Source organism: Pan troglodytes, chromosome 7, assembly GCF_028858775.2.
Source record: "Pan troglodytes isolate AG18354 chromosome 7, NHGRI_mPanTro3-v2.0_pri, whole genome shotgun sequence".
Classification (NCBI taxonomy): domain Eukaryota; kingdom Metazoa; phylum Chordata; class Mammalia; order Primates; family Hominidae; genus Pan; species Pan troglodytes.
The window spans coordinates 130,533,942-130,548,845 of record NC_072405.2 but is presented as its reverse complement, the minus strand read 5'-3'; the positions used below and the strand labels follow the sequence as shown (position 1 = coordinate 130,548,845).

At 39.0% G+C, this 14,904-nt stretch overlaps 1 protein-coding gene across 6 annotated transcripts in view; it reads right to left on the bottom strand.

Moving 5' to 3' along the window:
• COL14A1 (collagen type XIV alpha 1 chain) overlaps positions 1–14,904 on the bottom strand; it is a 245,293-nt gene that overhangs the window by 141,221 nt on the left and 89,168 nt on the right. For all 6 annotated transcript variants that reach the window (XM_016959807.4, XM_054656977.2, XM_016959810.4 and 3 more), the window contains 5 exons: positions 12,291–12,430; positions 3,543–3,669; positions 1,997–2,136; positions 1,409–1,541; positions 9–68 (listed from right to left, as the gene is read on the bottom strand). In XM_016959807.4, coding sequence (XP_016815296.2) covers positions 9–68; positions 1,409–1,541; positions 1,997–2,136; positions 3,543–3,669; positions 12,291–12,430 — 600 coding nt within the window. The remainder of the gene's footprint in view (positions 1–8; positions 69–1,408; positions 1,542–1,996; positions 2,137–3,542; positions 3,670–12,290; positions 12,431–14,904) is intronic.

The window sequence follows — 14,904 nt, the reverse complement described above, 5'->3', positions numbered from 1 at the left end:
GACCTTACCTGAAGTCACAGATGTGGTAGGCACTATGGTTGTAGCTGGTTCTGTCCAAAAACTGTCAACTAAAAGCAATATATTACTTAAAAATGCTGCAAAAATAACTGTCCATTTTTCTATAGCATGTTGTAGCTTTCAAAGAACATTTCACCTATATTATCTCACTTGCCTCCCACAACAAACATGACAATGGTTAGAAGACCAAAGAAATGAATTGTAAGTAAGGCAGACATATCTGTGCCACAGATAAGAAAACTGAAACCCAAAGAATGTTAAAGTTTCTCATCACAGATACCAGGCTTCATATAAACATTTGAACTACATCTACAGAATTGTGAAACCACCCAATTACTTTGAAACAGGGGCATAGCCATGGTAATTAAGGGAAATTAGACAGTGCTGTAGACCAAGTTGTGAAAAGGCTGCCAAACAGGACCACCACGGAGTGCAATGTGCTTGGACAAGCAGTGCATCTTCTGTTTCTTACAGCCACCGTGGGCATATAGCAGAATGAAGTACAGATGTGGTGCTCTTCCCAGATCCTCTTTTTAGGGTCAACACACCAATCCACTTGGTGCTGGAACACTGCCTGCCAACAGTTCACAGCTCTGGGAACTGTCTCGCCTGAGTTCATGGCCTCTGTCAGGGAATGGCTCACCTCCAGCGACTGGGGATGCAAGGGTATGAAGTCTCAGCCCCTTTGCCTCAATTTGGGACAACTCAGAAGGGTCATCCCAGCACTAGACCTCCATTATAATAAGATTAGCTGAGGGTTCAGTTTCAACTTCTTCCCATGCCCCGTCCTGCTGTCCTCAGTTTTTTACGTAAGCATCTCCCAACTGCACTCTTCAATAAACTTTCTGGCTGCAATTTCTGTCTAGAATCTGGTTCCAGGGAACCCAGGCAAAGGCAAGTTAATATGTGGTCAATACCTCATATTTTAAAAATGAAGAGATGAATGAATCAGCGAGTAAATTTTGTACAAGACTCTTGGAAAATTCCAGAAACTCTTTGACATGCTGGCCCTAGGTTTATTTGTTTGGCAATCTATTCATTTGTAAATTATTTTATCCATTTTTGCATACATCCATTCATCTATCCACCCATCCATTTGATGGGTATTTACTCTACAGTTAACATGTGCCAAGTACTGTGCTAAGTCCTGGAAAATATAATGGTGAGCAACACAGATATGGTCCCTGCCTTCATGTTGATCATTATCTAGGAAGCTAAGATGCTTCACATACTGGTTTCATTGAAAGTGAAGATATATGAAGAATTCTGGGGGACAAAGAGAAATTGAAGCTTACATAGCCAAGGATAAAGCAGATGGGGAAGGAAATTGATGGGGTAAAGAGGGATTGTGGGAGCAGCTGAAACGCATTGTGGCCAGACCAAGACTTACGTGTGGTCCCGACAGCAGTCACCACCTCACTCTCGCTTCCATCATCAAGTACGGCCAATAGTGAAACTTCATACTCCGTACCGGGCTCCAGGCCTTCAATAACATGTGAGTCCTGCTCTTCTTTCAGGACAACCTGAAATATATTTTGGTGCTTAGTAACTATGCTTATTTGAAAAAACAAGTAAAGAAAAAGTGTTATTCTGAGCATAAGCAAGAAACAACCAATCATAAAGAACTCCAAGGCTGTCGAAGTCCATTTTAAGGTCAAGCCAGAGACTTTATTCCTTTCAATCCCCTCAGCAAATAAATTATTAATATTGCAAAAGTGACATTTTAAAGTTGTATTAAATGTCATTTATTAAAGTCAAAGAATCTGAAAATATATAAATATATAACTAAAGCTCTGGCAACAATACATCATAATATTAGGAAAATCTTATGATTTGACATTTCTAAAAACTCCAAGCCATGTAAAATACTAATTACTTCTGGGATTCCTAATATATTTTAAAGTGAAGACCAACTCCAGCAGCAGTAGGTATTCACTAATGCTCCAGATTAATTTTCAGTCTGTTTCAGAAAACTCACCTCCTCAGTCTTCCCCCCATAGACTGGAATCCACATCAATTTGTGTAGCCCTTCATCAGCTGAGAGGGGATGCCAGGTCACCCTAAAACTGTCTGTCGTCACCTCATCAATTTCTAAGTATTGCTGGGCTGGAACTTCCTCTGTAAACCGAGGAAGGAGGTTTTGTTAGGGAAATAAGAAGGCAAGAAAGCCAAAACCCAAGTATCTCCCAGGGGTGTAGAAGGCTCTTTGAGGAATCTTTTGCTTTAGGAAAGCACAGGAAAGAAGGAAAACTGGGGCCCATCAGTCCAGGGTGGCCTTCCATTTCTGTTTCCAGCATTCACCAATATCATAAATTAGGGAAACCATGGAAATAACAGATCTTAAAACTTTTCCAGTAATTTCCAAAACTCTTAGCTTTTCTATTTGGCTGTTTTCATTAACTATAAAAAACAAGAGTGCCATATTCATTTTTTTTAAATATTATTTTCCAAGTATCTTGAGGAAATTAACAAAATAGGGGCCTAAGAAAGTTTCCCTTTTAGTTCTATTTGCTTTAGTTGCTAAATCGCTCCCTGGTATTAATCCTGGAAAAGAAACTTCAATCTTTTAACTTGTACATATGGTGGTCATCAGAAATGAAATAGAATTTATCAGGCCTTCCACTGTTTCAGAGCTTACACACTTCTGGGATGTACAACAGAAAGTATAACACCCAACTGCACCCAAAATAAATTATCAAAGAATTGATTTTTATTATTTGAAGTCAGAGTTTAAAAACAAAAAAAAATAAAAACCCAACTTTTTGATAGGACACCATGAGAATCCCAACTAGAATTAGCCTTCTGGAGATTTGGTTAAATTACTGAATTTTTCCACAAACATTATTTCTCAATCCAGCTTCTTTTTCATCTGTCTCCAAATTACCTTCTCATCTCCTCAGTAGAGACTACATTTGTTTCCAAGTGCAATCCATGATAAGTTCAGAAAGCAAATAATAGAATTGTTGCCACCAAGAGACAAAAAGTGGCTACAGGGTACATATAGAAAAGAAAAATAATGTATTCATGTCTTATATTTAATTTTAGTGTTTAAAATATTACTTCTTATTATATGAAGATTTCAGGCTCGGGGAAAATCATCGACTGATATATTGAGCTAAATAGTATGAGACTGTCATTTTTATGGGCCAAAACTGTTGGAGATCAGCAATTTTGGAAATTCAACTTAATACACACACTCATTTGAATGGAAGAAGGATGTAGAAGTTTTACACTAAGGAATGAAAGTAAAAGGTATAAGATTAGGAAGAGAAAAACATACATTTTTTTAAAAACAGACCTTTTGAATTTAGGTGGTCTTTTCTCTCTCTTCCTTGCTTTGATAAAAAATAATTAGCCACTACACATAATAGTCATCCAATTGTTTATTTTTTAATAACATAAAAGAAATAAAAATTAAAATTTAATCTCTTCAAAATCACAAATAAAGAAGGTGCTCCAGGTTCTGGTTTCTATATATTAATAGCTACTCTCAAAACTTTTCAAACCATAATGAGGCTGCTTACCGGTGGTAAAAACTCCAGTCAGAGGCTCTGACTGTCCTTCATCATAGATGGAGAAAATAGCAATAGTATACTCTGTGAGAGGTGTCAAGCCCTTCAGAGGGAAGGTAGTAATAGGATCGACTTCAACCTGTCAAAGAAATAAGTCATAATAACAGCTCTATCTAATGCTCTCTAAGTATAAGAATCATTTTATTATTGTCTGTAGCTCGCTTAGCTGACAGCAAAGCTATAAACACTGCAAAACAAATTATTGAATTATAAAACCAGTTTATGTATGAACATTTCTGATCTTACACCCTTAGATTACCCATCAGTGAATTCTCAGGACAACTTTGCAATCAATATTCTTTCCATTCATTCCAGACACAAAGTGCAGACAACTTAAGAGGCAGACATAAATAGAGATAATGTTTCCAGTTAGATCTTCTAGTAGCAGCCAGTTTTTTGCTTCACTGTGTGAGCTCTCCTGGCCCCATAGCTAAGTAATACATGATAGCTCCTATAAGAGTTGTACAGGTGAGCAATGATGCTGGGAAAGAATCAGGGAACATTAATACTAAAGAAAATAGTAAATATTTGAAACATTCCTCTATCTTCCACAGAAAGACATATTTGGTGAAAATATTTTTCAACTTCTTTGAGGCATATAAAAGATGAAATCCCGAGGAATGGAGATCAAGGGTGTAAGAAAAATTAAGGATTAGAAAAGAGAACTTGACAACAAAAAACATACATTGAAAAAAGAAACCATAAAGTAAGAGAAGATGGGTGGGTTGGGCTTCACGGGAGCAACACCAAATGATCCCCCGCAGTACTCTGAGCCCTAGGATTCATTTTCCTTTTCACAGTAGGTGGCTTAACCAGCATTGTGTTAGCAAACTCCTCATTAGATATTGTGCTACACGATTACATGCCTGCAATCCCAGCACTTTGGGAGGCTGAGGCAGGTAGATCACTTGAGGTTGGGAGTTCAAGACCAGCCTGGCCAACATGGTGGAACCCCATCTGTACTAAAAATACAAAAATTAGCTGGGTGTGGTGGTGCGCACCTGCAATCCCAGCTACTCAGGAGGCCATGGCAGGAGAATCGCTTGAACCAGGGTGACAGAGGTTGCAGTGAGCTGAGATCATGCCACTGCACTCCAGCCTGGGTGACAGAATGAGACTCTGTCTCAAAAAAAGAAAAAAAAAAAAAAAAGGAGATGAGGGCAGGGTCTAGAAGGCACCCTCAAGGCAAGAGAAAGAACAGATGCAGCTTTGTCACTGAGGGGTTGGGCACGGGGCTGCAGTGCTGCATAGTACAGGGTGCATATTGTAGACCACATATATGGGGCCCACACCTAGGTATTTCACATATATTCTCTTTAATCCTCACAAGGACTTATAATAATGCATAATGAGGTGCCCCAACTGTGGTGATACTCTGGAAAATTTAAGAAATGACCATATTTACCTGAGAGCAACCTCTGCCAAAAATAAGCTCTGCTTAAAATGTTCTCATGAGACATTTGAGCAGAGCAATAAGATCCCTTTTTTTGTTGTTGTTTTTTGGAGACAGGTTCTTGCTCTTGTCAGCCAGGTTGGAGTGCAGTGCCACGATCTTGGCTCACTGCAACCTCCGCCTCCAGGTTTCAAGCTATTCTCTTGCCTCAGCCTCCTGTGTAGCTGGGATTACAGGCATGCGCCACCAGATCCGGCTAATTTTTGTATTTTTAGTAGAGACGGGGTTTCACCATGTTGGCCAGACTGGTCTCAAACTCCTGGCCTCTAGTGATCCACCCACCTCGGCCTCCCAAAGTGCTGGGATTACAAGCGTGAGCCACTGCACCCAGCAAAGATCTCTTATTTATGATACTATCAGTGACTAATCTTGATGCTACCTGAGGTTCAGGGGAAGGTCACTAAGCTCAACACTGTATGTGTTTGCTCATGGCAAAGTAACCTTTAGCAAAATATAAAATGTCACCTCTCTACTTAAACCTTCATTGGCTATCTATTGCACTCCAAATCAAAACCAAGCACCCTGAGATACCTCTTGGCCTTCATAATCTGGGGCAGCACCTTTTCTTTCTGCCATACTCCAGTGGCCTTTTGGGTTCCAGCCACGCTGGCCTCCTTTCAGGTCCTTGCCTTTCCCACCTCAGGGCCTTAGCACATGCAGTTCACTCTGTCTGTGACCCTATTCCCCAGCTCTTGTTGAAATTAGGCCTTCTTCCTCTATCATGACTATGCTTAACTAACACCTCCTCAGAGGAGATTTCTCTTTCCACCTATAAGTAGGGTTATTCTCTGACACCGGCCTTGTTGTTTCCTCCTTGGCACCAATGGCAACCTGAAATTACTTTATTTACCTACATGTTTATTGTCTATCTCCTGCATAGAGTTTAAGCTCCTTGAGGGCAAGAACTTGTTTAGTTTCTTCACCACTGTATGTTGAATTATTTTTTTTGAGTGAATAGAATAAGTAAATTAAAATGAAGATGAAGGCATCAAAAAAACTGTTTCTTAAAAGAGGTGAGAAAGGTCTTCTCTAATCTAAGGGCCAGTCCAGAAGCCAAATACACCTCTAAAGAATCTACACGTCTGTAGGTCAAAAAAGAGTGCCAACCCTGGAAAAAAATAGCTGTCATTGTACTGTACCATTGTGCTGTACTGAGCCACTCTTCTGGAGAGGGCCAGAGAATCCCAGCCTTTTCAGACACTCTAGTTGAGGGGTCACACGTGGATATGAAGTCATCCTAGAAGTTCTGGTCAAGTCAGACTCCCAGATGAATGCATGAATCACCCCAGCTGACACCACATGGCAGAGCCCAGCTGTCCCTGCTGAGTTCTGCCCAAGCTGCATGCTCCTAGGCTGTATTTTAAGCTGTAGTGTTGGTTACACGGCAATGGTTAATTGAAAATATGGATTATCTTCTTCTAAATCAGGGATTGATAACATTACAGGTCATTTTTAGCACTTACTGTTTGCTGCAGCCTGCAAACTGTCTGCATGCTTTATATGCATTCACTTATTTAATCCTTATCACAATCCTGTAGGGGAGCTAATTATTACTCCCAATTTGAAAATGGAAAAATGTGATTCCAAAAATTAAGGAACTTGCCCAAGGGGAAAACAGCTAGTACACAGGACTTAAACACAGGTGTTTCAGGCTCTAAATCCTATGCTCTTAAACACTATTTAAAGTATGGCTTCATTATTTAAGCTCACAGAAAATACAAACCCATGTTTAAAAAATGTGAGTTCAAGACATATTTTCCTAACCTCTAGTTACATATTGCTTTCTGTTGTTTTGAATTGTCATGGCTGAGATTTATTGAGCACTTACAAAGAGTCAGGGACTTGATACATAGTCTTATTTAGAGTCTCTCCCACCCACCTTTACCCATCAAACACTAGGTGCTTTTACAACTATTTTCCGAAGGAAAACCTGAGGCCCAAACAGCTTAACTAACTTGCCCTGAGCCAAAAAATTATTAACTGGAATGTCTAGTTAGGCCTTGACCTTGTTTCTAAGTTTCAAATCTGTGACAAATAGGAATTTTGCAAAGATATCAAATATACACAAAAGCAGTTAAAATCTAGGTCCTAGATCCTTAGGTACACCAAAGGGGAAGAAGGACTAAAAGGAGAAACGTGTGTGTGTGTGTGTGTGTGTGTGTGTGTGTATGCATGTGTGTGTGTGTATCTGTTAAAAAGGATATTGTTTATTAAATATTTGATGCTGAATAGACTATATTTTACATAATTTCAGCATTGATTATTTTACTTCATCTAATGAAGACCTTTAGGTATCATTTATTTATATTAGTTAAAATATCATGTTTTAAACGATTAGTCCCAGAACTGATTTTGCTGGTAGTATTTTAAGATGTAGAATAAAAATTTGAGGAAATAATAACAAATAACCATGATCTCATTGTTATGAAACTGTTTCTGAGAATTATCCTCAATCAGTCTAGCTAAAAGTTTAACTTCAGCCTAATTTTGGAAGGGATGTAGAAAAGGGCCCTGATGAGGAACAAGGGATTTGGGCTCAACTCCAGGCTCTACTGCTGAGTCACTGCTATTAGGAACCGGCCTCTCAAAATCCAAAAACTGTGGCCTTTGCATTTATAAAACTCAAATGGCAGCACTTAATTCTCCATCATGTTTGTGTACTTCCAAAATCCTTTCACAGTAAATGCTACCTGAGATGACTTCTGTCCGTAGTTTGACAAGTCATGCTGTCAGCATTTGGTTCTGTAAGAATTACATGAGATATTCTCTTTAGAGCACTCGGAACAGTGCCTGGCTCATGGGAAGCACTCAACAAATGTTAGCCACCATTATAATCATCACCATTATTATCATCGTTGTCATCATCATCATCACCATAATCATCACCATCATTATCATTATCACCATCATCACCACCATCATCATCACCATCATCATCACCATCATCACCACCATTATCATCACCATCATCACCATCACCATCATCATCAATTAGCAGCAGCAGCAGCATAGACATTTGTTGAAATACTTGTTTCGTTTTTCTTCCTGGTCTCCAAAAAGTTGGGGAGAGGGGTAATGCAGAAAAGATGCAGAGGGAGGAAGAGGAAGTGAGAGAAGGAAGATGAGAGGAAGCGAAGCAGAAAATATTGAGTGTAAATCAAAAGCGTTAATCATCAATTGCATGGGCTGGGCGCGGTGGCTCACACCTGTAATCCCAGCACTTTTGGAGGCCGAGATGGGCAGATCACAAGGTCAAGAGATCGAGACCATCCTGGCCAACATGGTGAAACCCTATCTCTACTAAAAATACAAAAATTAGCTGGGCGTGGTGGTGCGTGCCTATAGTCCCAGCTACTTGGGTGGCTGAGGCAGGAGAATCGCTTGAACCCAGGAGGCGGAGATTGCAGTGAGCCAAGATCGTGCCACTGCACTCCAGCCTGGAGACAAAACAAGACTTCATCTCAAAAAAAAAAAAAAAAAAAATCAATTGCATGTTGGGTACTAAGCAGATTTTAATTGGGACATTTTACAGTTCATTCCAGAATGTTTTTTGAGGATTTCTTAAAAACCCAATTGTTGCATTGTCTATAAATAGAAGCTTAAATTCATAGAAATTAAAGCAAAATCTAATAGAAATATTCATCCTTAAAATTATATATTCTAAAATTAGGTACAGTAATACTTCACTTCAGTAAAAGATGCTTATCCAGCAACCTCAAGTATCTATAGCACGGCTATGAATTAAGAAATAAGAAAAACACACACACACACACACACATACACACCCTAGTCAAAACCGATGTTACAAAATCCATGCATGGCTTATGCATTTTACTCAAAATTTTCTCAAATCTTCATTCATAGCCCATTTTCTCATATTTTAAGTTTGGTTTTACCAAACATAGCTTTCTAATTTCCCAGAAATAGCAAATGCTAGCAGCTTCCCCAAGACTGAAAAACACTACCAAAAAAACCCCCAAACATATGTTCTCAACAAACATGTTAGTCTGGGGCTATTCTTTGCAAAGACAATAACAGAAAATAGTAGAAGAAGCTATAGCAGTTGCTATGGTCTGGAAGGTTGTGTCCCCCTGCAGATTCATATGTTGCTACCTGATCCCCAATGCAGTAGTATTAAGAGATGGGGTCTTTGAGAAATGATTAGGTCATGAGGGATGAATGTCCACATTAGAGAGGCCCATGGGAGCTTGTCTGCTCCTTCCACCAGGTAAGGACACAGGTAGAAAGCTCCAACTATGAGGAATACACCTGCAAATTCAGGTGCAGGTGCCTTGATCTTAGACTTCTCAGCTTCTAGAACTGTGAACAATAAATTTCTGTCATTGGTAAGTTTCCCAAGCTGGGCACAGTGCCTCACTCCTGTAATGTCAGCACTTTGGGAGGCCAAGGCAGATGAATCCCTTGAGCCCAGGAGTTTGAGACCAGCCTGGGCCACATGGCAAAACCTCGTCTGTACAAAAATTAGCTAGGCATGGTGGCATGTGTAGTCCCAGCTACTCGGGAGGCTGAGGTGGGAAGATCACCTGAGCCTGCAAGGTCGAGGATGCAGTGAGCCATGATCACACTACCGCACTTCAACCTAGGCAACAGAGACCCCGTCTCTAAATAAATAAATAAACAAAAGTTCCCCAGGCAAGGTATTTTGTTACAGTAAACCAAATGGACTAAAAGAATGCTTATAATTATTATTATATAATTATATTTATAAATATAACTGATATATAAGAAAGTTTGTTTTTTGTTTTATTAAAAATTATTACCAAAGGAGGATGCTCTACAATGAACAAATATTTATTGGGGAATATAGTCATGTTACTTTCGTTGTTCAATGAGTCAACTCTTTTAAATTGATGGGTTTTATATAAAAATAGAAATCACTGGTATCTCTCCAGGAATCTTAAGATCTGGCAGCCCTTGCCTGGATTTCTATCGAGCAGCAATAAGTAGAAGCTGAGACTGGCTGCGTCCTGGATGCACACACTTCCCATCCACCAGTCCCTAGTATCCTTGTCATTGAAACTCACTGTCCATTGTCACTTATCATTAGTCTTGTTTGTTGTCTTTCTTTCAGTAGAGAATTTCTTCTGCATTCATGTCCTCAAAATGGGAAGACAAAATATAGCCTAAGTTAGGCTGGGAGCAGTGGTTCACGCCTGTAATCCCAGCACTTTGGGAGGCCTAGGCGGGCGGATCGCCTGAGGTCAGGAGTTTGAGACTAGCCTGCACAACATGGTGAAACCCTGTCTCTACTAAAAATGCAAAAATTAGCTGGGCACAGTGGCGCACGCCTGTAGTCCCAGCTACTCAGGAGGCTGAGCCAAGAGAATCACTTGAATTCGGGAGGTAAAGTTTGCAGTGAGCTGAGATCATGCCACTGCACTCCAGCCTGGGCAACAAAGTGAGACTGCATCTCAAATATGTATATATATATGATATATATTATATATAATATATCTATTTATATATTATATATATTTATATATAGACATATACTTATACATTTATATTTATATATTTATTTATATTTATATATTATATATTTATATATAGATATATACTTATATATTTATATATATTTATATTTATATATTATATATTTATATACAGATATATACTTATATATTTATATATTTATATTTATATATTATATATAGATACATAAAAATAGACATAATATATATTTATTTATATTTATAATATATAATTTAAATATATAATATATATTTAAAAATATATAATATATATTTAAATTATATATATTATATAATATAGCCTAAGTTAGCCTCATGTGTCAAGCAAAACACAGAGTATTTCTTTGCAGGTGTGTCTGCTTCTACAGATTTAATGGCATGCTTCACTCATTTATATTATCTTCCTCATCCTCCTACACAGTTGAATTAACCCTTGGGAAAGTAGTTTATGTATTTCTGGTGACAAAGAGACACCTATAGCTCAGTGTTTTTTTATTTCAATCTTTTTACTGCTCCAGGCTGCTATCTTCAAAAACAAAGCAACTCATCCAAATGACCAGACTCCTCGGGATTATTTACTCTCAAGATTTACAAAGGTTTAATGAAGGATATTGAACAGTATTTCTATATGTTAGCAAATGTGTACTTACTGCCCATCCATTACACAATGTCCCTCATGAGGATGCATTTTGTAAAATATTGCTTGGATTTAATTTTTAAAAAATGTTTGTCTCTGCATATAAAAACACTTGCTTTATTTGGTCAGAAAATAGAAATGATGCAATCTAACATATTTCCTTCTTTGCCTTAGCTTACTGGACCAAGATAAGGGAAAATAAAATAAAAATAACCTCGCTGTTTTGCTAAAACACATTTCCAAGGAAACACTTTTTTGAAAGTATTAGTCACTGCATGCAAGATACTGTATCTTCATGGGTTTTAACAAGTTCCATTATCTGAAAATACTTCTTAAATAAAACTTGAATTATTTGTTAAATTTAGGCTCATCTAACTAGAGCCTTTCAGATGCCAGTTTACTCAAAAGCAGGATAAACTAGACAACAGTGACATTATTTTTAATACAATGCTTCCATGAACATACACCCTCCCCACCCCCATCCCCTGTGGCAGGCTGCATTTTCCAGAGACAGCCACATCAATGAATATCTTCTTCTCTATATGCTCCTCCTATCCTGTGACTGACCTGTCTCCCACCATAGGTAGGATCTGTGTTTCTCCCCACCTATAAATCTGGGTGAAGCTGGTGACATCTCATACTAATGGAGTGTGATAGAGGTGATATCAAGTGACTTCAGAGGCTGGGTCATTAATGGTGGTACAGCTTCTACTTAGCTCTCTCTCTCTTTGGACATGGGTCATGGGACTCCTGAGCCAACTCCCCTGAAGCTGCATGCTGAAGGCATCATATGAAGGGTCTAATTAGAGATATGGAGACCTGCTCCAGCTCCCAGCTGTTCCAGGCTCCCCAGACCAGGCACCAGATACATGAGTAAAGATGCCATGAGATAGCTCCAGCTCCAGCCACTATCTGGCCCTAACCTCACTGGGGAGCACCCCTCCTCCAGTGATAACTGCAATCCACACCCCAATTCCTGACCTACATACAGGAACTATGCGAGACAATAAATAATTACTATTATTTTAAGCCACTAGGCTTTGAGATGATTGGTTATGTAGCCATAAATAACTAGCATCCCACCACCTAAAAAATATACATTATGTCCCGGAACTTACCTCATTGATTTCAGTCCCATCTGCATTGTTATATACAATTCGATAACCATTGATCTGTCTTGAAGTTGGGTCCCAGGTTAATCGAGCACTGTTAGAGCCAACATTGGAGATTCTCAGGTTTCTTGGTGGACTTAAAGCCACTTGGCAGTAAATGGAATAGAAAATAATTAAAATGTCAAATTACATACATGTAAAAAGAAATTGCATCTTTGACTTCTAAACTATTTACATATGAAAAGTGTCACCTAGATAATAACTTAAAACACTGAAATAACCAGTGTATTGTCTCATAAAAATCAATAATGTTCTCTAATTAGCAAAGAAAAAAGTTTTCTTTGTAGACAATAAATAGCAGTAATAAGTTACACATGGTTAGAAATAAATGGGATTTAGGTAAATTTTCTCGGCCTATCACTCTAGCTTGATGTAAGTAGGAAACCTAATGGATTAAAAACAAAGTAACTTGAAATAAAATTTTAGCTAGTCCACTCAATTACCATGTGACTCTGGCAAAGCCACTCTACCTCTCAGCTCCACAATTTTCCACATGTAAAATGAGATGCCCATCTGCCATTTCCACGTTGGTATCTATTAGGCAACTCCAACTTAACCAGTCCAAACAGAATCACTGACTCTTGATGCCTTCCCCTCTTTCCTCTTCCCTCAATCTTCCCCTCTGAGCAAATGGAAACTCTATCCTTCCCACTGATCAAGTCAAAAACCTTGGAGCCTCCTGGATTGCTCTTTCTCTCGCAACCCACTTCTAATCCATTATCCAGATCTGACCCCTTCTCTTCACCTCCACTGCCACCATCTTGGTAGAAGCCACTATCCCCTCTTGGCTTGGATTTTTGCCATGGTCTCCCAGCCAGTCTCCCAACTTCCATCTTCCCCCTACTATTAATATAATTATTCCTCAGCAAGCAGCCAGAGTGCTTCTTTTAAAATGTCAGCCAGGTAATTTCACTTCTCTGCACAAAACCTTCCAAATGGTTCCCAACTCCCTCAGCGTAAACCCACAGTTCTTAGCATGATCTTTTCTTTTCTTTTTTCCCCCTCCCTTCCTTCCTTCCTACCTTCCTTCCTTCCTTCCTTTCTTTTCTTTCTTTCTTTCTGACAGAGTCTCACTCTGTCATCCAGGGTGGGGTGCAGTGGAAGGATCTCAGCTTACTGCAAACTCCACCTCCCAGATTTAAGTGATTCTCATGCCTCAGCCTCCTGAGTAGCTGGGATTACAGGCGTGTGTCACCACACCTTGCTAGTTTTTATATTTTTGGTAGAGACGGGGGTTTCACCATGTTGGCCAGGCTGGTCTTGAACTCCTGACCTCAGGTGATCTGCCTGCCTTGGCCTCCCAAAGTGCTGGCACTACAGGCGTGAGCCACCGCAGCAAGCCTAGAATGGTCTTTATGGCCCTACATCACTGGCCTGCTGCTATTTCACTGGTTCCATCTGCTACTACTCCGTGCCTTTTCCATGCCACTAGCTGTGACTGGAACTTGCCACGCATGCTCATTCATAGGCCACTGCACTTGCCTTCTCTTTGCCTTCAAGGCTCTTCCCCTAGGTATACGCATAGCCAGTTTCTTTGCCTCTTTCAGGTTTCTGACCATATGCCACCTTCTTGGTGAAGCTTTCTATGATCATCTTATGTACAACAGCTCTTCCACTCCATACTACCTGTCTCCTTCTTCTGTTCTATTTTTTTTTTCACTGTATATTTCTGGCTTATTGTCTCTCTCCCCCCAGGATATTGTAATCTCAGGGGGTTAGATAATTTGGTTTCATTTTGTTCCCAGATCTATCCCCAATATAGCAAGTACTCAATAAACATTCATTGAATCAATGGGTAATTATTTGACCTGAATAAATCACAGTGGCTTTGTGAGACAAATAAAAATAAACATCTTACTATTGCTTTAAAATTATTTAAAGAGGTATTGGTATTTCTGCAGATTCCTAACTGTCAATTCCATAGCTTTTTGAACCTCTTCAAGGACCCCCATCTAATTCAACAAATTAAAAATTGTCCATAATTTTTGACAGCTTCATGAGCTCTTTACAGGCTTATTGTACAAATAATTGTTAACATTTACTGAGTGTTGTCCATGAGTCTGACACATAGCATATGTTAACTTATTAAATTCTTACATTAGAATGCAAGGATAGAGTTGCAATTATCCCCATTATATTGATCACAAAATTGAAGTAACTTGGCCAACGTCCCAGTTACTAGGAACAGAAGAGCAATTAGAATTTAACCTAGAAAATTGATTAACTTATTCCAGAGCCCATGATATTAACCAGGATGCTAATTTCTCCTCTCTCACTGTTTCTCTCTCTTACTCACACTCTCTCATCCCACAAAGTCAGTGCTGATAGAGCCAGCAAAGCAAAAAACTTGAAGACAAATCATGACAATTACCAGCCATAGCCACGAAGCATGATGTTTCCTAACCTCAAAGCCCAGTTCTTTCATTAATTCAATACATACTGATTCTTTGACAATAAAGATCTTGTAGGAGTTAGTGAATCTCTTAATAATTAAGGTGCTAGAGAGAAAGTGTAGAAAAGGAAAAAAAGCAATATAATTAAGTAGTGTGCACATTTGGCT